Raw genomic sequence first — 27,671 nt, 5'->3', positions numbered from 1 at the left:
TGTGAGGAGATTGAAGCACTGGAATAATATGGCTTCAGCAGAGTGATTAATACGGCAAAAGTGCAAATTCCTATATGCCTGGGTTTAGTTTAGGACTACAGATGACAAAATAATTGTTTTCAGATGCAAGGCAGAGAAGTTTTCTTTAATATTATGAGGTTAGTTCATACTATTGTGACTGATGTTCAGAGCTACATGTTGTTTCTTGGTACTGTGAAATATTCTCTTGTGTGGTTTAAAGCTATGCTTAACATCTTAGGGTCTGAATTCTTTGTTAAGCAAATACCTCCTGTTTCTGTAAAGACAGTATCTTAAATATAAGCATCCAGAGAGTTTAAAGGTGCTCAAATTTTATTTCATAATATGGCATCAAGCTATTCTAAACTTTTTACTAAGGACTCACAGGTCCCACATTTGGACACAGAGCTAATAAGAGTGCTTTCTCATAAGATGTAGTGAATAACTTATGAATAGTATAAAATCATATCAGATTTAATTATTTTGTTCCTTAGTATGAATTTAATTAATTAAGTAAAGAATTAAAGCATTTTTAACAATATGAGACTGTTCTGCTTAATGCTTTCAACTAAATGTTGAGACTAATTGTAGATGTTGAATGAGATTAGCAGTGAAATACCTGGCATATCTGCTTGGCACATTACAGTGCTGTGCAGAAACAACAGAACTGGCTTGTTGAGGATTAGTTTGGGTACCAGAACTGTTATGATATGTTGGAATGGTGCTCTGCCTGGACTAATTAGTGTTGCATAGTGTCTGATGACTTACTGCATTCGTTTTTCCCCCTACATAGCTGGTTGTCTTTAATCATCTCTTGATAATGACACAGAAATTCTGCTGTAGAGCACAAGAGTGCAAAGACCTCTGCATTTCCTTAGGCTGAAGGAGGATTCAGACCAGCATTCCCTGATGACCACAGCAGGTACCTGGGGAGAATTCTCATAAGCAAGGTAAGCTTATGACAATGCTTCCCCAGAAGACTTACTTTAGTGTTCGCCAGTTTGCAGCTGAATGATGCTGTGTAAAAAAAAAAGTGATCTCTAGAGGTGTGGTGGTGCTACTGTATGCAAAGTCTGTATTAGGTTTTCTTTATTTCTTCACCTGTATGAAGTGTTTCTAATTCCCATCTTACAGGGTCTTCTGCTTTTTTAGTATATTGTTGAACTTTGACCAAGATAAATTAGGGGCTTGTCGAAGGCACTGTTAGAAATGCATTGCTTCAGGACCTTGCATAGCTTCAGTTGCGTGTTTGTCAACCCTTGCGTCTTATTATGCTGCTGTTAGAGCTGTCAGATGTAAACTAATGTGTAGGGATGCCACATTGTTAGCCCCTTTCGCAAATTTCGTTTTCTCGTGCTTTGAGCTGGAAGAATGTAGACTTTGGAACCTCTATGATGCCTTTAGTGTCTGCACTGGAGTGTCCAGCTTTTGTAAGGGCTTTAAGGGTTTCTCAAGGGTGGTTATTCTTAACTTATCCCCATAGTTAACAGTGTTGTCTTGCTCCAACACCTTCTGATAAAGAATCAACACAGTAGGCTATGCTTCATCCACACTGCTGTTAAATCCATGGTGTTTGCTGTCTCCAGTGTTAGGTGGGTGCCTGTAGTGGAGGCGTTAATGTAGGAGGCAGGTAGCACTGGTGCTGTACACTCAATTCTTGTTTTGTTTGACTACAAGATCAGGGCAGAACTAGGCAGTATATACCGTAGTATGCAATCCTTGCGTGGGAGTAGTTGGTTGTTAGTCACAGTAAATTTCTGGAGAGAGCAGCGGGATGTAGTTGAATGGATTGTTTTCATGCCTAGAGGCTGGTACACAGCAAAGTTCAAGGGTAGTTGCTGGATGAATATCAAAAGAACAGAACATCTGTTTTTTCTGTGGTCAAGTAAGTTGACTAGAGTAGGTAAAACTCAAAGTTTCCTTATAAAGTGGATACCTAACCTAGAGTTAGAGACTGATGCTTTTGGCAGTGGAGTGAAAGGATTGTTTTGGCAGCAGTAGACTTGAGAGTCAGTAGAGGTACTAGAGGTCAGAAGGGCTAAGCTACAGTGGTAAAACATGAGAAGGCTTTGCATGACAGGTGCTCACATCTGTGTATAAAGGAGAGTGGAACATGTTTGGACCAGTTTCATCCTGGCATCAGCTTCATGATGTTTTTGCCAGTTGTTAGGCTTTGGCAGTAGAGATAATTGGCATTAAGAACATCAACAGCTGTACGGGGTGAGACCATTAGAGGACAGTGCCAAATATTGGTAGAGGAATAAATCAACATGAGCCTGTGGTGATATTTCCTGGAAGCATCTCTTAGCTTTAAATGATGTATGGTTCTTGGACTACCTGGGCTACAGGCAGTGCATTGTTACTTACTGTGGATTTTGTGTGTGAATGTCTTGATCTTGTATGATCTGGGATCAGAAGTGACCTGTGGGTAGATGTTCCTTAGTTAAGCTATGCATTATGTAAGGACCTTTATTTTTTTTTCTTGAGGCTGTCACTAGGGTTGTAGTTGCTGCCAGTCACAGCTCTGTGCATCACTGAGGCAGTCCATGAGTGTTCTTTGCAGCTGACTTGAAAAAGGAGTGGGAAAAGTTGAATCACCTGACAGTTGTCTTGTTTTCTACTCTGTTTAATCATTTCTTCTGTTGAAACCATTTTCTGCTTCTGGATGTTGGTCCCTTCTGTATGCTTTGCAATTCTGGTGTATCTTTGGGACTTGCATGAACCAGACCTGTGTGTGATAGTGTCATGGTATTCCTGCATGTTGGGCTATCTTGTTCTGTCTTGTACTTTGTTTCCTGATTACTAATGTGAGACTTGCATGTTGTTTTTGTGCTTTGAGGCTTCACTGGTGATCTTCCTTTAATACAGAAACTGAGAGATACAGCTGTTTGTTTTGTTTAAAACAATTCTTTATCAAGTCTTCACCCTCATATCAGCTTAGTTTCTTCATAAGCCTGCATAAGTGCATGTGGGGCCATTGTCAAATGCTATTTGGGAATCCAGGTAGATAACAGATTTGCCTTTGTGGATCACTGATTCTTCAAGTAGCTCTTAATGTTTTGTTAGGTTTGTTGGGGTTTTTTTTGTGACACTACTACCATTTATGATAGCTATGTTAGCATCTTGATGCAGTCATAACTATTTGTGTTGCATTGATTCTACTTTTGGCTACTTTGACTATTTTGAATGTGAAAACTAATGCTTTTAAACTAAAAAAAAAAGATAACTAAAGTGTTATTCTGATACAAATGCAGTATCGAGTGAGTGTAACTTGGTGAATACCAAATTATCAGGAACAGACTTTTTATGGAGTATTTTCTACTGAAAAGTTGGCTTGTGATAAGTTCTCCCCATGTAGTTATGGATCAGGGAAACTTCTGAAGGATTAAAAAAAAAAGAAAAAAGTACTAGCTTCTCTGCATGTCACACATTGGGATCACTTGACTTTCTCTGTACTGATCACTTAATTCACTTAACAGAAGCAGGTTTTGGGGCTCTTGAACTAGTTTAACCTTTCTCAAGCATAGCTTTGCATCTCATTAAGTTGTTCCTCATAATCGTTTTTGATATCCTTAATCTTCCAATCCTCTTTTCCTCTTTGTACGTCACTTCAGGGTTTCTGAAGACATCTTCTGATGGAATCCTGTGACAAGGTGGTAGAAACTCTTTTTTCCCCTGAAACCTGATTAGTGATGCACGTTTCTGCTACAATCAGTGTGATCTCTTTCATAGTCACTGAAACACCTTATTCTTTTGGTTACGATTCTTAACTTAAGGAGCTTCCTCTTTTATATGGTGAACTCAGCAGTACTGAAATCCAGAAAAGGCTTTTCTAGCTTTTGTTGCCTTGCAGAGATGCTGACTTTGAATGTGCAGGGTTTGCTGCTAGTGGTGCTTTGATGGATACATTTTGAATTAGATTCTGGTCCTTGGTATTGTGTCAAGAGTTGCTTCTCTTAAACATTTCAGTGGCTAACCTAGTGTAATGCATATCTGATCTGCGTGGGCATAATTAGTCTCTCATCACTAATGTGTTTCTTCTCTTGTGTTTCATCTGACTTGTCTGGGATGTTAATCACTTGCTATCCTTGGGCATTTGGAAAAGAATGGTATTACAACAGGAATTTTGGGGTTTAGCAGTTCTATTTATTGGCATAGCAAGCTTGCTGATTCAGTTCCAAGGTATAACATATGGTGTTCTTCACTGGTACAACAAAATAATTGTGGTATTTTCTTGGTGGTGTGGTGAAGTCCAGCAGTCCAAGTCAGGAGTAATGTACTTCAGAAGCTTACATAGTGGGTCTATTTTGCCATGTATTAAACTGGAGATGTACATCTGCTTATTTTTTATATTTTTTTATAATGCAGCTTTTTCAGAGGACATCTAGCCATTAATAATGTAATTGCTTGAGTTATACTGGTTTGACATAGTTTGCAAAAATACATTAGTTTTTGATTCTTTTTCAAAATGCAAACAAATTCTGTTACTTAAGTCTGGAAATTTGCAGTGTAAGTCAGTCCAACAAGCTTAGTTTCTTGAGCACATCAACTATTAAAGTGTTCCTAAGAGGTAAAATCTAATTGGCAAGAAATTTGGTCTAAAATTAGGACAGGCTTTGAGTTGAAAGACTGTGGAGCAAAGGGAAAGCTTATAGGGGAAATAAGAACAATATGATCTCTTGTGGAAAAGGTACAGTATATTTTATAAACTACTCTTTGTTCTGTGGACGAAAACAAAAGTGCTTTTTTCTTCCATTCTCTCCGTAGTAGTTAACTTGCAAAGTAAGCTTGATTCTTATTTGAGTGTGGTGTTTAGGGTACCTGTCTGTAAAACATTTCACAGCTCTGATTTGTAAGTTCTATATAGTTGAGATTTCTTTTTTTTATTCTGCCAGTCTTTGTAGTTTTCTACCTTCCATACAATTACAGTGTCAAAGATAATTGCTGCCTGAATTACCTAGTAATAGGAGACTGATTTGCTGCAGCAGTATAGTCTGAATGTAACACTGTTTTCATAGTTTCTCTTATCTGTAGTCTTAGAACATTGCAAATGGTATAGAGTACTCCTGCCTGAGCCTTACTGGTATTAAGGAGGACTAGTATACAAAACTAAAGGCATCTGATGGATGTTGTGAGTTTAGTGGGAAGAGAAGAATTTTAAGTTCATCTCCTCTTCATGGTTATTGTTTTAATTTTGCAACTTTTGCAGATGTCCTAATTTCAGATCATAGTGGAAAAGTCTGTGTCTCAGAATATACCATTTCTTTCACTCATATTTATATATATATTCTCCTTTATTTCACTGAACTGTGTTCCTTAGACTGTAAGACTGATTTCAACTACTGAATGCATTTTGATTGCTGTAGTGTGAGATTTCACCTGCATTTCCATGGTAATGCAATTGTGCTTTGCTCTAGTTGTAGGTGGTGTAGTTCAACAGATTTCCAAAATATGTGCAGTGACCGCTGTGCCTTTCAGTGTTTAATCTCAAGGCAGCAAAGTCCTCACATGTGTTTTGGAGTTTGTGCTTCATTGAAAGAACGTATTCTGTGTCTTGTAACCTTTATTTCAACAAAGATTCTGTTGAAATACTGCTTATACCTCCTCATTTCTTTACTTCCCTTTCCTACACACCTGTAGTGTTACACCCACGTGCTTTAACTGTGTCATCTTTTCTTTCCTTTTATAACGATTCTTTGATTATGTGTTAGACTCTAGTTAGAAAAATACTCATTCTAGTAAGTAGAGGATATGTTATGAAAAATAATTAGTTGTTCCATATAAAGGGTGCAGTCATGTTTCTGTCTGTTCCTTTACACTAAATTCATGTGCTTAATAGCATAGGCATGCTGAAAAGAAAGAGGCTGCTTACTTGAGGGAACAATCTCTGTAGCTTTTCATTCACCTTCTGGTTTGTTGCTGCTGTTTGAGTATTTCAATTTCAGTGCACTGAAGTTAGCCCTTGAAGTAATAAGTCAGTCTTATGTATAATAATAGTTCTAGATACAGTACATGAATAAAGTACATGCTCTCCTTTGTTGGATACCTGCCTTTAAGGAAAAACATTACAAAAGCCTGAGAATGTCACCTGAGTTTTATTTTAACCTGGAGAGTAGAAGTGCGTCTGCCTTTCCTAAACCAGTAAAAGGGATAATTTTTTGATAAACAGAAGATGTTAATTCTGTTGTGTAGCTCAGCCTGTAAGCAGCAGATGCTTGCTGTGCTTAGCCAGTAATAGCATCGGTGAATAGGCTGTTAAAATTAGCAAGCTGAATAGTGTAGCAAGTACAAGTATCCTCTCTTCTTCATCCCTGTGTTCTAATCTTTTCCGTCTTGCATTAAGAGTACAGGTACAGCTCATCAACAAGTTTCTTTCCCAGTGTTTCTATAAATATAATAAAACTGCCTTGTGAGATAGTTGATTAAAAGGCCTACATTTGCTAGAAAAGTAATCCAATAGGCATCTTAAAATGTTATAGAAGATAGTTAGGTGCGGGGATGCTGTTGGGAGTCCAAAATCTTTAAGAAGCCAGAAGAAAATTGAGCAAATTGACTAGCTATATGTTGAAGGAAGTGCTATTAAAAAAGAAAGAGTTAGGATGTTACTTGTATCTGCATGTACATCATGTGCTGCAAATGGAAATTGTGTTCCTAATGATTAAAATACTGTCTCACAGTCCTGATTTAAGAGGAGCTTATGAAAATCATAGAGGCTCTGTGGACAGAATACTTAAGTAAAAGCTATCCCTGTGTTGGCTGGCTGAATGTCCCATTGTTACCTGTTTTTTTCAGACAGCACATTATTCCTTCAGCTAGTAGAGAAGTTACTCCAGGATTAGCATACAGGAGCAGCATACAAGATCTTGTTTTATGTGTATCAGAGCTTTTTTTTTTATGACTGTGTTCCAATAACCTTGTTTGAGCAAAGATGTTTAGAAAAATGTAAACTATTGTAACATTAACTTTTCAAAAAGCATCTCAATTTTGAGAAGCTTCTTCAGGTGGAAGCCAAAAGGCTAAAATGCTAAAGTGGTTGTGCTGTCATGTGCTGACTGTGAGGATAGCACTGATTCTTATCCAGAAGGCCATAGACCAGGAAAATCTTCTCTAAGAAGCAGAAACTGTTGAATTAAGGAAAACTGACTGGAAAGAGCAAAGAAAATAGAAGTCTGTTAAGACAGAGGGTTTGAGAGCTGGTTTACTAAGTGCATTAAAACCTGAAAACCTTGCACATCGAAAGCAAGAAACTTTGCCAGAGTCATTAGGGCTCGTAGAGAGACATGAAAGGGCACCCAAGGAAAGTCAGATCATATAGTAAGAATTAAAGTGAACTAATTGCATTACCTTCTGTCAGAGAAGGTCTTAAGATTGACTTCTCATGAGAACTTTCTTTGACTCTGGGCAACTGTCATTTTAAATTTCAGTAAGAATGTTTAAATCCAATCAGAAGAATGATACCTATTGTACAACTGTGTCTTGTGGTATATACCAAATAATTTCAGAGAAATTAACCATGAGTATAGTTTGAACTCTAAATGATTTTTGATTATCTAGCCCTTTGTTTAATGATTCAGTTTGCATGGGGCAACAGCGAAGTACTGTCTTGCCAGTACAAAGTAGAAAATATGAAGCTGACTTCATAGTACAAGGTAGATCAGGGAAGGAAATGTAGACTAGTGATGAGTGATATTCTTCTTTCATGATATGATTAAGAATTATGACAGTGTTAATCATCTGAACAGAAGCTCTGTGGGGCATTGAAGTGAGAGTGCTTATGTGTTGGCTATTTTTCTGAGCTCACTGACACACTAGGGGCTGCTTTTGAAAGGCTATGCTGCGTATGGTAGAGGTTGCAGTGCATAGGGGAACTCAGACCCCTTTTACTCTCCTCCTCTAATACAGGATGGCTACTATAAATGCATTTTTTTTCCAGAAATGTCTCCTGCAGTGGTTGGATGGTGCTGATACTGTAACAAAACAGAACTTGCTTGCATGAGCAAACATAAAGAAAGGATCTAGTGCATGTTTTGATAAAGGTAGTTGTGTCTCACAGGTCTCGTTTTCTGGAAGGATTAATTGTTAATCTGTATTCCTGTGTTCAGTCTGATAACACAGAACTGCTGGATTTTTTTTTTTCCAAAGAATGTTTCTGAGATTCTTTTTTGAAGACCATGTAAAAACTGAACAATTACAGATTTGCTGGGCTTATGGGTTAGCTGCTTAGAAATAACCAAAGGAAAGAATAAATTATTTACTTTATAATAAGGGAAGATTACCAGTAGAATGACTCAAGATGCTGTTGCTCCATATATTTATAAATACTTGGAGGGAAGAAATGAATGAGGGAAGGATAGAAGAGGTAATAGACAGCTAGAGCTGACTGCAGACGGTTGCAGTGGGATTTCATTGTTGGTTAGATTATAAAATTACTGGTAAAGTTGAATTTTTCAGTAAATACAGAAACATGATTGAAGAAAAATAGTTCAGGCTGAATATACCCAGTGGATGGGCTTTATGTTGGTAGTTTTGTTCAGAAAACACCTTAAAGCTCCTTCATAATGATTTCTTTTAAAGAGCAGCTGTATACTCAAGTAGCAGCAGCAATCTTGGCGAATGTAGAGACAATAAAATGAAAACAGGTGTGTGTTGGACTGAAGGGCGGAATTCCGTGTTGACTCTGTGTGTGTTTGCCACCTGTCAGAAAATGTGGTGCAAACTGAAAACAAGCTGAAGAAGGTTAGCAGTGATCAAACTTTGGACTTGCTTTTGTGTAAAGAGAGAGAAATCAATGAGGATTAGTAGCTTGGAAAACTGCTGGTGGATAGAGACAAGTGGATATGAATTGAGAACCTATGAAGTGTTACGTTTTAAGATGAACTACCAGTAATAACTTTTTTTGCCCCAAGAAAAAGAGCATCAGATAAAATCATTACCAGGCAACAATTTAAAACAAAGTTCTCTTTACTCTGATGCATACTTAAATTCTCATAGAATGCCGTTGTGACAAAAGCATAAATGGACTGAAAGAGTTGGAAAAATCAATGGAAGAAAAGTCCTTTGAGCTAATATGCATCATGATTGGGATCCACCCCAAAAGTATGCCAAAGGATATTACTGGAGGCTTGGAAGGATGGCTGCCCCTTTGTCGTTCCTGTTTTTCCTTGCTTTCACCCTGTATCTACAGGCAGGAGAATAGGAAGTCTTCAGTTTGGCCCCACTGCTGTTAGGTGTGTTGCAAGTATTTTATTCTTTGGTCTTGTTGTCTTGCAAAGGAAAATAGCATACTTTCTATAAACAAAACAGGGTCATGTTAGTTTGCATTTTCTGTCTTGCTCGAAAGTTTTGGAATCAAGTAGATTCATCAACAGATTGAAATGTAGTCTGCAGTGTACTTAAATGTTCATTTAGGGATCCAAGCTCAGTTTAAGATCAGAGAAAGGGCAAACAGTAATTCTAAGTATGTATGCTTTTTGGAAGTGTCTTTGTGCTTTGCTGCTAAAATCTTTGTGTATTGAATTCTGACACTTAACCTCCAACAGATATGCCTAATTTTTATCTGTTAGAGTTGGAAATACCTATTAAAATAAGTTGCTGAAGTCTCAGGTGAAGAGTTATGAGTTTTTCTGGAGTTGTATTAAATTTTGCTTTTGAAAGGCTAAGTATATTAACTATAGATTGATTTTTGGTTTTAGGACAGTATTTGGATTTCACTGCATTGTTGACTAGATATGTTTCTTGAGTTAGAGAGAAATCTTAAAAACGTGTCAACATCAAAAGATGTCTTTGTAAAATGTCACAGCTGTAGTTATTTGCTTTTTTTTTTTTGTTTGACATAGCTTGATGCTTTTCCACTGAAAAAAGCAAACATGGCATTCACCTTAAAACTCAAATTTGGCAGCAAGTGTTCTATAGTATTGGGAGATGGGAAACAAAAGGGCTTAATAGGTGTATAAGGTTCCAGTGTCAGAACTCTTCATGTAACACTGGTATTAAAATACTTTACACTTGAGAACATATTTAACGCTTCTTACTCTGCATTCAGTGGAAAGGTCACTTCCTGTGTGAATGAACGGCTAATTAAGGGTTTGAGTGTCAAGGGAATCCCCCTTTGTCAAAGTGGACATGTTCATATCAAGAAATACTCAAATGTCCTTTTTATTGCCCTTCACAGAAATGCATCAATACCAGTGGCCTGTTTGCAAGTCTGTGTAAGCTACCACATACACAGAAGTAAGAACTGCTGGAAGAATAAACCTATTTGAAGATTTTAGTTGTTCCGGTGCCATTTCACATTTGTGTCATTACGTAGTTTTTAAGATTCAACTTCATTTTTTAAAGAAAATAAACATAGAGAAACAGGAATTGAATTTGGCTTCCAATGTTGAGCCAGTAAGAAATTTAGTAAATGTCTACTAGAGTTAGTGTTCTGAGTCTTTTGGTTAAAGAATGATATTGAATAAAGCCTGTGGCCTGTTTCTGGTAAAATTTATTGTAATAGTTAAATTGTCATTATAACTGATCCTACTTTCTCCATTAGACTACATGAAGAAATAATTGACTTCTATGACTTCATGTCCCCTCGTCCTGAAGAAGCAGCTATGAGAAGAGAAGTGGTAAAAAGAATAGAAACAGTCATCAAAGATCTCTGGCCTACAGCTGATGTGAGTGTAATTTAAGTTGTGATTTGCTTCTCTAGTAAATTGTAGAGCTTGATTCACTTAACCTTGCTATTATATTCCGTGTTTTAGAAATTAACAGATAATACTTCAAACTTAAGGCAATTGACTTCATATTGCAGCTCTTGCAGTATTTGGCAGTTCATTTTGAAAAGCGGGGGAGACTTCAAACCTAGATGTCAGGTTAATGAATGTTACTGATTATTTTTTCATTTTGAGAACTGGGAATGTGAAGAGCTGTCCACTTTAAATAGTGCATTTCTTAAAGTAATAAAGCAGTAGGACAAGAGGGCACAGTCCTAATCTATGCCAGGGGAGGTTTAGGTTAGACATTAGAAAGAAATTCTATACAGAGTGAGTGATCGGACATTGGAATTGGCTGCCCAGGGAGGTGGTGGAGTCCCTGGAGGTATTTAAGAAGAGACTGGATGTGACACTTAGTGCTATGGTCTAGTTGATAGAGTGGTGCTGGGTCATGGGTTGGACTCGATCTCAGAGTCCAATCTGGTTGATTCTGTGATTCTATAAATTGATTGTCTTATAACTTAATTTTGGATGTTAAAGTGAGACTGACTACCTATATGTTCATTGCTGTAAGGAGTCCTGACTGTGGATATTTGTAAATAATAATGTTTTACAAAAGAGCAGTTAAACACAGATTTTCTTGGTTTTTTTGTACTCTTCATGAATTTGACATTCAGGAGGTTACTTTAGCCCTACTTTAATGGGAAAATTGCACTCCCTGAGATACTTTGCAACCAATGTTTGTGTAATTTCAAACACTTTGTTACCCAGTGAGTAAGTTTGCTCATACAAAAAGAATGTCTCATCCAAAAAGAACTGTATCTCTAGCATCACCCTCATGATTACCAGATAGTAGCATTGTCATTTGTAAGCAGAAAAATGCTTCAGATCACTGTGATTTCATATCCTCCTGTGGCAAAAAGTGAGGCCTCTGGCCACAGCACTGAGCTAAAGATACTGTAAAGCTCATCTGCTTCATCCTTACCCGTGTTTTTCCTTCATAGTAAGACTTTTCTGCCTTGTGGAAATAGATAGAAACACTAAAATGACCCAGTGTTGCCCAGCCTTTTCATAGGAAGAAAGAAGTGAACTTATAAATTGTGCTCTGCTCTATCAGAGGGTGAAGAAGGTCTCAATTCTTTAGATTGGAAGCATACTAAAAATATTTGATGTGGACTGTGGATTTATCTCCAGCATGCCTGCTTTTCCACACAAAGACACCTGCTGCTACTTGATAGTCATCCTTAACAGTAAAATCTGGAGTATTTATCTTTATCTGAATTATACGTTTAGATGCACTTGCTGTTTTTTAAACCTAAAAATTTGGAAAATTTATTCCCTTAAACTCTTCCAATTTCAGTAAAGCTGTTCTGTGAGGGAAAAAAAGGAAGCAGGAAGGAAGGAAAGTGATAAAAGCTGTCAAACTGGAAATAAATACTGCAAAGCATTTGTTTAAATCTGTGCTTTGTTAGCAGGATTGGTATTTATTTCATGTTTAAGAAGTACCCAATTTCCTCTAAAGTTGCATGTGTAAGAAAAAGTGAAGTTGTACATGCTTAGTGTAGTGTATAATACTTTAAGGATATAGACTATATCCTTGACTATATCCTTAACAAGTTGAGAAAAATATTGTCTTCTGAAAGTAAAATTAAGTGATCATTCATAGTTACAAGATATTTCCTTGGTGTGTTTTTTTTTCAGGTCCAGATATTTGGCAGCTTTAGTACAGGGCTTTATCTTCCAACTAGGTAAGTAATAGTTTACTTTTACATAAAGTTTTCATTTTAGAGAAATGGTACATTTCAAAGAGGAGTTTAGACTGGAATGTGTAAACCTGTCAAACTTTCAGTCAAACTTTTGTCTAGTGTTTAATGTGACAAAGGGAAAAGCTTTTGAACTTCAAGATTTGCAGTAAGTTTTTTATGTGTCATTGTACTGCTCTGTTGACCCTTTTAAACATACAGTGGAAATGAATGTTTATTGTTTACTGTGTAAACATTGTTTTGTTAAATAAGATGAATTACTGAGAGTGTGTCACTTATCACAGAGTTACTTTGTAAAGTTGAAAGAGTCATCACTGTGATGTATTCTCATTGGTTTGGAGAGCAAAATGTATTACTTAATTTGTTGTTTTATATCACTTAATGGTTCAGTTGATGGATGTGGAAAACCTGTGTAACTCTGTGTAAAAGACTGTGTTATCTTTACATTGATTAAATTTTCAGTAGGAAAGCACTGGAAATTTCATTTCTATGAATAGCAATCAATGATAAAAATGGTTTGGACTATTAACGTGCTTGTCAACATGGGTATATAGGTTAGGGATAGAACTGGGCTGTGGAAGTCAGAGGGAAGGGAGCAGGAAAGGTAAAAGGGCGAGGACCTCAAAGAACTCATCAGAGAAGTGGAGGCAGGAAAGTAGAATGCTGCTTTGGGTCCTAGAGCACAGTAGACTCTCTTGCTTTACAATCCTTAAAGGACTTAATTGGGAACCTGGATTAAAAGTTGCACAGGGATCACCCTGTAGGACTTGTGATATGTAGAATGCCAATTTGATCGTATTTTTTGGTGGTGTATTATACTATGGACTTAATGGATTTCATATTGTGTTCTTTTTGTCTAGTGATATTGATCTGGTTGTTTTTGGGAAATGGGAACGGCCTCCTTTACAGCTGCTGGAGCAAGCGCTAAGAAAACACAATGTGGCTGAACCATATTCCATTAAAGTACTTGATAAAGCTACAGTAAGTAATAGTCTTTGGAATACTGAACTAAAAAACTTTCAGATCCCTTAAGATGGTGGTGGTAAATATGTGCTTTTAATTCATGAAGCAAATTATATTGTTTTAAGCTCTCTAAACAAGATTTCAGTAGAATCTGTACGTGCTTAGCAATAACATGTAGTCTTTTACACAGACAGTGGTAATTGTGTACTGTGTTTGCTGGAAGGCCATATATTGTGCTTATGTTGTCAATAGGGATCTGAAAGGCAGTATTTGCAAAATATCCAGTAAAATAAATTTACTCTTAGCATAATGTTTTTCCATTGACCTTTGAGGGGAATTTGTTTAACCAGGGACCACTAACTAGAACTGTCTGTCTTGGAAAACAATTTTCAGATTGTCTTGTTTCTAATGACATAGTGAAATGTTCCAAACTTAACATTTATTTTTCCCTTCCAAAATATGCTACTTGTGAGCTTTATTTAATTTGTGAAACTGATGAGTATTATCTCTTGCATCTATCTTGTAAGCCTAACAAATCACATTGAATATGTTAAAAACTTAATGTATGAGAATTTTATGTTACTGAGCAAGTGATGTTTTCCCAGGTGACTAGGGTGAGTATTCGAAACTTCTTTTAACAAGCTGCTATGTTTTGTGGTCTCCAAAACAGGCTAATTCTTTTAGGTCCAGAATATTATTGTGGCTTCCGTCAGAGTAGCACATAACAGTAGCTCTGGTAGTCTTTGGTTTACTTGAGAACAAATGGGATTTTCAGAATCTGTGTTACCAGTTAGTGATGGAAAATGGCAGTAGGCTAGGCTTACAATTCTATTAGCCTTTCTTATTTTATTCCTTCTGCTGTTGGTATAAGATGATGCCATACATCTACTCTTCTTCATTTTCCATTTCAGATTAAAAATACATAAAGTTCAATTTAAAATAAATACTGTCAGCTGAAGTTGAGGTTATGATTTAAGATGGTTTTGGAAGATACTGCTTTCCAGATGATGGTGTGAGGCTGAACTACATATTCAGTCAATCTGTAATAATTTATTGCTGCTGTACTGCTACTTCTGCTTTGCTTTGTCTCATCTGGCTTTCATTTGACACTACAGTGAACCAGTTCAGCTTGATAAACCAACAGACGTTGCTTTCTGCTAGGTTAGTCTTCTATCAGTTTAGCAAGTGAATGGCACAGTGCTGGGTCAGAGGAGTTCAGTTCCCGCAGGTTATTAGGTTGGAACATCTATTAACAGGAGCGAGTTATTAAATTAACTAAACTTAGTTGTCTTACAAAACACTGGTATTGCAGCTATGAAGGCACATGTCCAACAGCTATGGGTGTAACAGTGATTGTAAGTTAATGTAATTGTACGTGTGCATGTTTTTAATCACCAAACTAAAAAAAAAGTTTACTTGTCAGTCAAGTTAGGATTGTTACCTCTTCTCAAAAAGACAGAATTGATAGTTGCATTAATCAGCATTGGTAGTATCTCTGTGTCTTAAGTGAGTAAGCTAGAGAATAGCACCAGTGTTGTATTTCTGGGGATTCATAATTGTTTTAATCTTTTCAGGTACCAATAATAAAACTTACTGACCAGGAGACAGAAGTGAAAGTTGATATCAGTTTTAATGTAGAAACTGGTGTGAAGGCAGCTCGATTTATCAAGGAATACATGAAGGTACCAGCCATATAGCGAATGTTATACTACTTACCAAGGATGTTCTTAAATGCTTAGCTAACCTTTTTTGGTATGGCTTGAAAATTTACTGCTGAAGACTATTTTCATTAATTAAACATGGATGTTTTAATTTATTTTCTATTGGTATCTATTCCGTGTTCCCTTCGAATGTTAGTTGTTTGCCTGAATAAACCTGTACACTGAAGAGACTTCTACAATCATGTCTAGATCTGCAGATAGGTACTAAACTTTGCTTCTAAAGGAAGTCTCTTTTCAAGGTTTGCTTACCTTGAATTTCAGTGATGCTTGATTATGAATACTGTCTTGCTAAACTTCCATAAACCAATTCTTCTGTAGCTACATACTTAAAAGTATCCTTTTATGCTCTTCAGTAAAAGTATTATTCAGATTGAAATTTTTGACTATAGTAAGTGACACTGGCATTCAAAGAAGGATATAAAAATCTCAGTGTTTGGGGGGATAAATTTTACATGTTAGCTCTTCAATCAGAGTTGAAGTCTATTCATCAGCATCTAGAATAAAAAAATGCATGTTTCAGTTCTTCCTATGGAAACACTTTATAGCACATCACTGAAAATACTTTTGTATTAGATGAATTTTTGTGTATTGAGATTGCATAGTGCTTAATTTGTTTTGGAATGTTGACATTGTAATTGATAAGACTTACTTTGCTTTGCAGAAATACTCTTTGCTGCCTTATTTGATTTTAGTATTAAAACAGTTCCTCCTTCAGAGGGATTTGAATGAAGTTTTTACTGGTGGAATTAGCTCTTACAGCCTAATTTTAATGGCAATTAGTTTCCTGCAGGTAAGTCTGTTCCTTATTTGTTTCTGTGTTCTTTAAAATATTTTGATTTTTGTACCTATGCCCTTTTGTTGTACTGTTTCTTCCGACCGCTCCTCGCAATGCACAGCTTTGTTGTTATAGCTCTAAGCATTTGACTGTTGGCAGTTCCTATGGACTGCCTCTCAAACACCTAAGAACTTCTCTTCCCTGTGTGAAGTGAAACAGCAGCAGGAGCCTTGTGAAAGGCACAGGGGCTGTGCATTGTTTTCTGTACCAGGGTGTGTACCTGAATGGTGTTACCTAATGGTACCTAATGGTGTTGCATAAATCTGCCAGGATGCAGTTCGTGTGTTGCTTCCTAGACTACTGATACTGAACGTGCAGAGTAGTTGATTTCAGTGTTTATTAAAATTATGAAATCCAACAGTCAGGTTGGTTTTTAATTGTGTTGTTCAGGTTTTGACATGCGTAAGACTGACATACACTGTACATAACTGATGAAATAACTGAGTTACAGTGTTACAAATGAGTCACAATGCCTTCCAATAAATTTTTGTGACAGTACACTTCCTACAGGTATGAACAAGTATGGAGTTAACATCTCTTGGCAGCTGTGGTGATGGAAAAACTACATATTCTCTGCTACTGCTGCTTGTTGAAATATTACTATCGATTTTATATACCAGATATAATATGTGGAGATAGAGACAAGAACTGTATTTTAATTGGGACAGATAGATTCTGCCCCTCCTTCTGAAAACATTGAGGGATAGATTTTCTGTGAAAAATCAGGTATTACTTTGTTACTAACTAATTGTAACAATTAGTACATACTAAGCTGTAATTTAGTAGAAGCAATACTTCTTTATTGCTTTTGACTTAGGGGAAAGAATTCCCTAAGCCTCAAAAAGCCATGAGGAAGGTTGAAAGAATTCTTGGGCTTCCAGATACTGCTGAAGTGCTGCCCCCTCTCGGTTGTGTGAGAGTAGTTTAAATTCATGGAGAAGGAATGACTGAGTTGAGACTTCTGTGAAATAATACTCAGCTGTTTAAATGAGAGCTTTTTGTTGCCCTGTGTTCATGGTCTGAAAACTATTAATTTTTAATAATCAAAACCTGTGTTTTGTCACAGCTGCATCCAAGAATTGATGCCAGAAGAGCTGATGAAAACCTTGGAATGCTTCTAATAGAATTTTTTGAACTCTATGGAAGGAACTTTAACTACTTGAAAACTGGTATTAGAATAAAAAATGGAGGTGCCTATATTGCCAAAGAAGAAATCATGAAAGTCATGACTAATGGATACAGACCATCCATGCTATGTATTGAAGATCCTCTCCTGCCTGGTAAGATTGTACGCTTGCAATATTCCAGGGCTTTGGCTCAACTTGTGATTCACAGCTTCTGTTAGTCTGTCAAACAAATTAAGAAGCTGCACTGAAAGAGACTGTTGCTGGTGTAGAGGTGCAGTTATGGAGAAGGGCTAAGGGATCTGGACTTGAAGTCTCCCAAGATTCATAGCCTGAATAAATTGAATTGCACAGGCACAGTGCAGTTGCATAATGAATTGAAGATTCAGAACTGTGTTGAGTATATAATAAGAGTCTCTGACAGCACTGAGAGACAGTAAAAGGAAGAAGTCCAGGAAATCCTGGGAGAGGGTTTGTTAGTAGGAACAGTTCTCCATTGTTCATTATGAGAATGGAAGGTATAACTTTTCTCACGATGGTGTGTGGTGCCATAGTGCAGATAAATTATACCATGTGGGAAAGAAATGCCCCAGATGAGGTATCTGTCCTGCAGGGCGGTGCTGTAGAGACCACATAGGAACGTGGGTGTGTATCCATAAATATACAGCAAGGGACTGGCTGGTGGTGGTGTGGAGAATTGTTTGCATAACTGGCTTCTGTGCAGCACAGGGACCTTTAGAGTATGGTTGCATGTACTTTTGAAAGTAACTAACATAAAATTAATTTTTTTTAAGATTTGGTTTTGATTCAGTAACCTTCAAAATAATCAAGATTAATTTTGACTGAGAGCCTCAAAAACATTTCCAGCTTTAAAGTACTCAGTTTGTATTCTATTTAGACTGCCACAAGTAGCTAAAATTCCAAAACAACTTTTTAATAAAGTCAATTTTCAGTTAATTTGGACTTCAGCATTAGTATTTCTAGAATGTAATTGGCACTCAAACTCCATAGTGTCACATCTTGTGCATAGACTGCTTATGTACAGCACTACTAAAGCAAATACCATGGATCAGGAGCTGAAGTCTGGCACCTTGTGAAATACTCAATATACTGAATGTTCATAGTTCTTTAGAACACATTGCAGGCTCTGATACTCATTTGTCTAACCACGTATCTGATATGTTTGTAGCTCTGAGTTTGTGTCCACCATGATTCTTGTACGTGGTCAGGCATATGAGTGATTTTGCAGAACTGCCATTATGTCATTGAGATTTCCTTCAGGAGCTCTGTACTTACTTGCCTGAAGATCCATTTGAATAGCAGCATAAGCCACAATTGTTTAGAGTCAAAAGCATCTACTGCCCACCAGTTCTGTTCTTTCTTATCTGCTGAGGACTGAAGGAAAAGAAATTGCATATGCTACACAATGTTTTAATCACTGCTAATAGTGTGTTGGAGAAGAAAAATTAAATTTTAGGGCTCTGTACTGTTCCTCCTAGCATAAATCTTGCAGCAGTGAAGAACTATAGTTTAGAAAAAAGGTATCTAGTTGTATGCTATCAAAGAGTTGGTAAGAATTAAATTCCAGAGGAGTTTATATGGGCTGAGATAATGTAATTCTTGCAGGAGATAGTGTTTTGGCAATGGAAATGAAAGCTGACAATAGCTTGAAGTTATCTGACCACTATGTCCCGTAGTAATATTTTCTGACAGCTAATACAGACCTTCAGAACTTACCTGATGGAGCTAGGAGGAAAATTATGTAGAACATATAGGATGGCTCTTTCAATCAGATCACATGAGTACAGCCTCCTTAGATCTAGACTTAGTCACATACTCGTACAGTATCTCAAATTACCTGCCAAGTGTATGTAGATAATGTCAAGAATTCTGTTGACTGGTATAGTTCTGTTCCTCCTTCTGTCCCAGTACAAAAAACTTTTCCAAGGGTTCAGGTCCTTGCCCAGTTGACAAGTCATCATCTCTGATTAGTTTGCATTCAGATCCACTCAGTGTCTAACTCTGTGAGGGCTGGTGGCAGAACTGTGAAGGAGATGGGAACAAATATTTTGGTAGAGTGGACACAGATGTCTCTTGACTTAAATTAGCATAAGCTGTCACAGAGTTTTGCCCCTGCAAACCTGTGTTCACACTGTATGCGCAAGTCTTTAATCTTTTTTCAATCTTTTTTTTTAGCCTGATCACAACTATCTCTAAATCTCCAGTTAAACCTTGGAAGAAGACTTCAAAAAATGACTTTGTAATCCAAAAATGTGACAAAAAATACAGGGATAAAAAGAAGGCCTAGTAATTTCTCAGAGTTGTGTAAAAGTCCCTCCTGTGGGATTATGCACTAGTTCAACAATGGGATACTGAAGGGTATAACTCATAAGAATAGCTTTGAATAGTCTTACAGGGGACAGGAACACATTTAGTGGGATTAGTTCCTTTAAGTTGGAGGAACTGTGTTTTCTTGAGTTTGAAATGGTGATGTTTGGCTAACAGATGTAAGGTGTTATCAGAAGGTTATGATACTTCAGTTCTTCCTGCTCAGTACCTTCTGTTAGTTCCTGGATTTAGAAGGAACAGGCATCAAACTGTTCTGTTGCTGTTTTGGTCATAATGGGTTTTGCTTGGATTCTTCTGGGTGCTGTAGGGTTTCCTCTGGGATTTTCAAAGATGTATTATTGTGTGCCAGAAAATGATAACTTCTGTGATTTGAGAACCAAGATTCCAAGAAAGATTTCAGGAATCCACACTTAAAGTGGGAAGTGGAGTAGTATGGATTTGAGTTATCAGACTAATCTACTGGTGATGCATTTTGAAGTAGTTGTGTATACTTGACCTTTTTAAATCATGTAACATCTCTCATCTTGAGTTAGTGTCCTAGGATAGGGTAATGAGATGAAAATCATTCCCTTAACATCCTCCAAAAGGAGGGAGTTTCTGTAAACATCCTGTAGCTGCACCATTTCAATTTCTCAAAGCAATTGTCCTATTTTTTGATGTATAAAAAGTAAAAGGATTTATTTAGGAGAATTGCAAAGCCAGGCACTCAGAAGTCTATTCACAGTAATATGTTGGAGCAGAGTAGATGATACCATCTTAGAAAAGGTTTGTGTGGTGTTGTTCTAGCAGCATGCTGTCTTGGAAGACATAACTCTGATTGCAGGTGACAAACTTACAATCTGTGGTTGTAAAACAAGCTTGGCACTTATGCAGCAGACTGTTAGGGAGACTTATTATTTTATACCTTTAGGAATCAGGTGATTATCAAGGTCCTTCAGTCATTTCTGATGTTCAGAACAGGAATGATTTTGATCTTATTTCAGATTGTCAGTGGCTAGAGTAATTAAATTGCTGCCCTTTAACACATTAGAGTTTAAAACTTGGGAGTTCCACCTCTACTGCTCCTTTCCCTCCCATCCCTTTTTCTTCATTCTGAATTGCTGTGGGCTCTAATGAAAGCTCTAAACCTTAAATTCAATGTGTTTTGTTTGGAAAGAGACTCTTTAACTTGAAGGACTTATGCTTCATGTTGCTTGCTTCTGCATCTCGCTAGGTTACAAGTACAGCAAGTAATTAGATTGGCAACAATTGTTGATGGGATTGTCTCTTCTAGCCTTAGTGGCTGCCCAGAATTACTCATTGCAGCTTTTCAGTATCTGCTACTTGTCATTAGAACCTGCAAATATATATGTGTGTGTATAAAACATGTTTATAAAAATACACAAATACATTGAACTTAGCATCTGAAAGAACCTCTTTGGTTCTGAAACTTGCAAAAAGGTGTTTACTAGATAATAGCTTAACATAAATGGGTCTGCTTTAGTTTTAGTTACCTTTACCTTTTCCGGACTGTATTCTTAAAACTGCTTCAGATAAAGGATACTGATAGCAAGTGGTAGAAACTTTGGACATGCTCCTTTAGGGATGAAGGCTTTGTTAGAAAGAATAAGGATTGAATTATACATGAAATCACACACCATTGTTATCTGCTAACGTACATCTGAGTATTTAAATATGTATTTTTTTTTAAAAAGTGAGAGCATTTGGGTTACAAGTTTTAGCTGATCAGTCTAGATTGTGACAAAAGAAGGATGCTCAGTTGTGTAAGGCATGATCCTCTAATGAGAGTGATCTCTCAGAGGAAAATCTATTCAGGACAGCAAATGCAAATATGCAATCTTTTGGCTTCATTAATATGCTACTTTCTTGATTAGGTAGGGCCATCTCTATACAGAGTTGACTGGTGCAGTTCACAGTAACTCCAACTGCAGTGTAAATCAGAAGCTCTGCAGACTGTGTAATTGATTAAAACTGGTTTATTCAGACACTTTATGAACTAATTACAGGTGCAGAGTGAGGCAGTCCAGGAGCCTAGGCATGAGCTATTCTGCCTCTGTTCTCAAATCTGCTTCAATTGTCACTCAAACACAACTTTGTTGATTTAAACTGAACTGCCTGAGTTTGCTGTAAGTGGATTAGGGAAGGATTTCTTTTACTGGCACAACAGTGCCATTATGTGGCAACTGCTGCTGGACACAAGAGTCCTGCTTCTGAAAAACCTATACTGAATTAATCATTACTTTTCTAGTAGAATTAACATTTTTCTGCTCTGATTTCTTTACCACTGAAATACCTCGGTCACTTCTCTCAGCTGCCATTGGACTAAGTCATTTTGAAGTCATCTGTGAAGAATACTCCTATGTCTTCTCCTAGATTCACTGCCCTAAGCCCACATTGATCTCTGCTTCTACTTCAGAATAGAGTCCAATAGTAAATAAATCATTTAAAGAGGCTTCTGTAATTTTGAGCCTAGTAGCTGCTGCATACTGCAGCAGTGCGTTCAGAACGAGATACTCAGTTACTTCAGTAAAGTATTTTTATATACTTCAGGAAGTATTTCTTGTTTAGTTTTTATTTGACTTTGTAAATTACTGGAAAAGTTCTGTTTTCCCAAAATGCTCTTGCTCTCAGTCTGTTTTCACTGATTATGCTTTTCTGTTACAGTGGCATTATGGTTATAGAATCTTGAAGGATTAAAATGTGTTGTCAAGTAGTCAAGTGAAGGTTGTTTTATTTTTCCCCCTTGTATGACAGATCTCGGCATGTTTGTCTATAATGGCTTGCTGGACAAAACACTTAGGGGAATGAAGAATTCCTCTGAAGTCAGATTCAGTCCTCCAAAGGATAGATTCTGTCCTTTACCCATCAATTTTCAAAATGCCATTTTTCATTAATTTCTTTTAATTATGGGCCCTGATCTGATTTTTCAAGCTTTAAAGAATCATGCTCAGTGGTTTATCCCTCTCCAGTGTTCTCACAGCATTTCACACATCATTTTGAAGGAGGGAAGCTTTCACTGTAAGTTTTCTACCTACTCAAGACCTAGTCTGTATTTTATGCAATTTGAAGGAAGTTTTATTTGTGTTTCTTAAGTTGAATGCTGACAGTGAACTTTTGGTGTCTGGTACCAAATATATCTACAAAAACCCTCACATGTTTCATGTTATTAATAGCAAAAGTCAAAGGTGTCAAATGGGAGACCAATTTTTGTACATTTTCACTGATATAGAAACTGTACCATGTTCTTAGCTTCTGCAGTTCCTCACATGACACTGGATTTGGAAGGAATTCTGGTTAAAATGTTACTCATGCCTAAAGAAGAGCAGTTGAGAGTGCCAGTAACTTGATCAAAAAACAATGCTGTACAAACTTCTGGAATCCTCTGTGGTAGATTTTGACCAACTGGTTTATCCTGTGGAGATAAATAGTTTGTATGAGTTGGTCTATTAATGTCTAGTTTTGATAAGGTGAAATAGGGGTTGATGTGCATATATCTGACCCAACTGAAGACAATGCGGCTGCACAAGTGTCATTTTAAGCTGAATTTGCCCTACAGAAACTCTACTGGTAAGTGAGACATGATGCTTTGAGCTTGGTAGGTTCACTCTTGAAAAACAGCTATAAGAGCTTTAAGCTGATCTCTGCGCTCCGTTTCTTTCAGGTGCTGGTGCACGAGTATTTTAAAAGTGGTAAATTGAATGCATAATGTTAAGTGTCATTCCTAAGGTTAACTTCTATTGAGATAGGCACACTTGATGTGTGCCTTCCTGATGTGATTAGGATGGGATAAACAACTTGAACAGAATTAGGCTGTATTGTTAAGGCTTCTGACTTTAAGTATGAATAATTTTTTGGTTACTGATATTAAAAAAAGATGATCTGATGACTGTCACATTATTTCAGGAAACGACGTTGGCAGAAGTTCTTACGGTGCCATGCAAGTGAAACAAGTTTTTGATTATGCCTACATTGTTCTTAGCCATGCAGTATCACCACTTGCAAGATCATATCCAAATAGAGATTCTGAGAGGTAATTAGTTCACTTTTTAAATATCCATTTGTCTGTGTAATCAATTAGGAATGTTTGGGTCTAGATCAATAAAAGGAATAATGTTATTTATTGTTTAAATGTGGCTGTATTGAAATCTGCACAAAAATTTAAGCTGCCCAGGGATATGTGAGTGCAATGCCTCAGTGTGCAGCACTGAAATGAAGAGAATATGATAAAACCCAGGATGAGTCCAATGTGAGATTCTGTTATTGTGGAAGGGAGCCAGAAGATAATTGGTGTTTCCTCAAACGTTCTGCCTAAAGTATTTCAAGGGAAGGTTTGCTTCTTTAATGTTTGGTATGATGTATGTCTGTAATATGGCAGAAAGAAATGTGTGTGATCAAATTGCCTGTTTAGACAGAAAAGGCTAAGATTTTCCCTAATTCTTTAATACTGACCCCATAAGCTGTTTTAAAAGACCTGATATGTATTTAAGAATTAAAAGAAGAATTAAAAGTATTATATTTAAAATTATTAAAAATATTGAAAGAATTAGTTCAGTTTGACCATAATTTCAGGATTGCCATTAAAAGTAGCATACTTGTAGACATGCCATTTTTAATGCAGTTCTTAGTGTCTTTCATAGAAACACTGTACAACCAGTACTTTCTCAGCTCTCACCTTTGCAATTTCTCTGTTTTTTGAAAGGGGCGGAGAAAGAAAAAGAAGGCCTGGCAGCCACGTTGCATTTCCATTCATGTGTCTGCTCTAGTATATGTTATTTTAACTCTCAGTATAAATTTGGGCTAGATCAAAGTATGTCTTCCCTGAGACTTCCATAGAATCCCAATGGCTTTGAGCTCCCCAGCTAATCACAGAGAGGGGTGGCTGTAAAAAGTCATGTAAACTATCTTGATATGGCTACCAACTCTAGTCATCATATGAACTTCCAGCATTAGTGTCATTGGAAGTTGAAATAGTTTCTCTGTAGTAAGTTTACATCAAAGTGAATGCTGTCTTTCACTGGTGGGTTTAAAACAGGCAGTACTTTAATAGTGCCTGTGAATCCTCTAGGTTTTCAGTGGTATTAAATTCACAAAGGTTGAGACTGAACTGTGATGGAGGTACCGAGGGAGTGGTACAGAGTGTTACACACTGACATTTGAGACTGCTGTTTTAAGGTAGATTTAAGGTCTGTCTGTTAAATGTGTATTGCCTGGCAATTCTTGGTACTGAATGAAACTTTGTTCTTACCCAAGTATAGAACAACTTAGGGATTCCTGAAGTTTTGCTTGTGTCTTAGGTCCTGGCCTCCATTAACCTCTCTGTGTTTCTCTGAAGGATAATGTCATTCTGTTGTGAGGTATCTGTATTTATTACAGACATCAAAAAGTATATTTGCAGTGCATTTAGTAGAAGCTTCAGGTGTCATCAGTACGTGCACTTCACATGTACTTGCACTTCTCACTATATTAGGGAAAATGTTTGGATTTTGGCACAACTTCAAAACCGTGAAACAGTCCCAAGCAGCAGTGTTCAGGTGTCATGTGTCTGACCTGTCTGCATGTTCTGGGCTGTCTGTGCCAGTGATGTCTGAATTTCAGAACATGTCATGCCAGTGGCTTGCCTTTCTGTCAGAGGTGCCACGAGAGGAACAGCATTCAATAAAGTCCTGTATACAAATAGTTCCCCCAGAGCCAGTCTTGTCAGCACCAATGGACCTGTAGGTGGATGATGAGCTGTTTAGTACCACGTTTTGTTGTGGAATCTCAACAGTCCATGTTTGGAACTGAGGTTTGTAGTTAAACCTGATGTACTTGGGTAATCCAGGTGTGTTTCAGATCCCTCTTCCACCTGTGAGACAGAGTGGTCTATGCTCTGTATCAAGACTTTTCTGGTGGCCTGACCTAAAACCTAGCCATCCAGGAGCCCTTTAATCTGATAATTTTTTTCCCTTTTCTAGGCTTGTCGGTGGTAGACTGAACCATAATATAACCATAAACAATGGTCTCCCTTTAAGACCAATGATGTGATATCCTACTAGAAGGATTGAGACTAAATGAAGAGTACTTGAAAGAATAGAACTTGCACGAGGCTGAACTGCCCAGGCTGACTTGAGTTTATTCAGTTTTGTCCTAATTGGGGCTAACTTTTCCCTAAGTGGATTGACTTGTTCTTGAACTGTCTGATGGGTTTGAATTCATATCACCTCTTTCCAGGGAAGGTTTCTGTGTACAGAATTCAATTGTGTAGATGACAGTCTCAGTAGATTTCAAATCTTTCTTGATGACTGTTATGACTCTTTTCCAGGGTCAACCTAATTCAAATGACCAAATGTCTGAGTTAATTTGAGGCTCTCTAGCCAGCTGCTGCTTCTGATATTCCCAGTGGGGAAAAAAAAGTCAGCTTTTAGTCCTTCGACCTAGACCTTTCTCTTTGCCATGTTCTGTAGTAACAAGTCCCACAGAATAATAGGGAATAGATTCAAACGACTTGCCACCATTTTCATTCAAGCTTCCAAATACATCTGAGGTGTAGTGGGGGTTGAAAGGTACCTTCTGTCATGGAAAAGCTTTCTTCCAAGTGGAAACAGTAATCAACTCTAATCCTGAAGTAGTTCTTACAGCTACAGAAATTACCTTAAAGCTATTTTGTCCCCAATCAGTCTCACCCACCCCCTTTCAAGAACAGCTCAGGAGAGTTTGATAGACAGTTTGGTTGATTTTTTATTGGAGCAAACAGCTTCCTGTCATCTTGGAAAAAGGAGTTTCCTAGTAGGAAAATGAGGAGGCTGATCCATTTTGAATCTGTACAACTTGTATGCAAGGTAAAGTTTAGTGTTCTAACTTCAGCCAAGATGACTGAAAATCATGATCACTTTCTTAGTATTTAGGGCCACAGAGACATGAGTCTAGTTTTAAAATATAGTTATGGACAGATTATCTCATGCTTAAGCATGGTGTTACTAAGCTGTTTGAAGCACATACCATGGTCTTTGCCCGTAGCCTGTCTAGAGAAGAGCGCGTCATTTTAAGTGAGCTAACTTCTTTAGTCTGAGGAGTGATGTTTTCATAGAATCATTTAGGTTGGAAAAGACCTCCAAGATCATCGGGTTCAGCCATTGGCCCAGCTACCACTGCATTCACCACTAAACCATATCCCTCAGTACCATATTTACATGACTTTTAAATACATCCAAGGATGGTAAGTCCATCACTTCCCTGGACAGCCTGTTCCAGTGCTTGCCGATCCTTTTGATGAAATTTTTCCTAATATGCAATCTAAACCTCCCCTGGTGCAGCTTGAGGCCATTTCCTCTTGTTCTGTCACTTGTTACCTGGGAGAAGAGACCGACCCCTACCTGGCTGCAACCTGTTTTCAGGTAATTGTAGAGAGTAGTAAGGTCCACCCTGAGTCTCCTTTTCTTGGGGCTAAGCAACCCCAGTTCTCTCAGCTGTTTCTCTTAAGACTTACAGTCCACCCCCTTGATCGGCTTCCTTGCCCTTCTTTGGATACACCGTTTCGAGTCTGACCATTTTTCCAGTTTTATTCTGTTTCTTGATAAACTGCAGGATATTTGCAGATCTTCACAACAAGCTCTTTCTTATTGATTCATTTTCTTTGAAATAGTGGACTATGTGGTACTATCCTGTCCATGGCCTGTATATTAAGGTGTAATTTCACATTATACTTTGTCTAGCCTAACTACTCCTATCAACTGTGCTTTTCCTTTCTTCTCAGTCCAAATCTTGCCTTGGATCAGCTCTAGCAATCCTGTAGTCAGAAGATGAGTCAGATTGACTCTGTGGTCTGACTGAGAACAAATATCTCAACATTTCTGTCATGTCAGGAAGTTGATCCAGCATGTGACTGATGATGGACAGATCAGAAGCAAGAGAAGCAAGAGGAGTTCACATTCGGGTCAAGAGACATTTCACAGCCATATATTATGCTATGGATGTGACAAAGATACATCCTTAGTTAATATGAATTTTCTGCAGATAAGGATGTTGGCTGACACACTAGTCTGTTGCATAGTCCAGATAGGAATGTATGCTCAGACTGCATCTCTAAACAGCTGTGTAGTCACATTTGGGAAGCAGTTGAGGTCATATGAAATGAGGATGTAAGACTTGGTTCTGCTCTCATGTGTTCTTCAGTATAAGTAAGACTTCGGAAGTCTTCTGTAATGGTGCCAGAAATGGTG

The 27,671-nt window shown here is 37.4% G+C and overlaps 1 protein-coding gene across 5 annotated transcripts in view; it reads left to right on the top strand.

The window, feature by feature from the left end:
• The window catches only part of TENT4A (terminal nucleotidyltransferase 4A), a 59,943-nt gene that overhangs the window by 4,333 nt on the left and 27,939 nt on the right, over nt 1-27,671 (top strand). For all 5 annotated transcript variants that reach the window (XM_051798987.1, XM_051798985.1, XM_051798983.1 and 2 more), the window contains exons 2-8: nt 10,556-10,679; nt 12,420-12,466; nt 13,342-13,462; nt 15,019-15,126; nt 15,827-15,955; nt 17,067-17,280; nt 23,377-23,503. In XM_051798987.1, coding sequence (XP_051654947.1) covers nt 10,556-10,679; nt 12,420-12,466; nt 13,342-13,462; nt 15,019-15,126; nt 15,827-15,955; nt 17,067-17,280; nt 23,377-23,503 — 870 coding nt within the window. The remainder of the gene's footprint in view (nt 1-10,555; nt 10,680-12,419; nt 12,467-13,341; nt 13,463-15,018; nt 15,127-15,826; nt 15,956-17,066; nt 17,281-23,376; nt 23,504-27,671) is intronic.

The sequence above is a fragment of the Manacus candei genome, unplaced genomic scaffold, assembly GCF_025592945.1.
Source record: "Manacus candei isolate 608988 ecotype Guabito, Panama unplaced genomic scaffold, ASM2559294v1 h1tg000049l, whole genome shotgun sequence".
NCBI lineage: Eukaryota > Metazoa > Chordata > Aves > Passeriformes > Pipridae > Manacus > Manacus candei.
The sequence above is the reverse complement of the archived record's forward strand: the minus strand, read 5'-3'. Positions and strand labels throughout refer to the sequence as shown.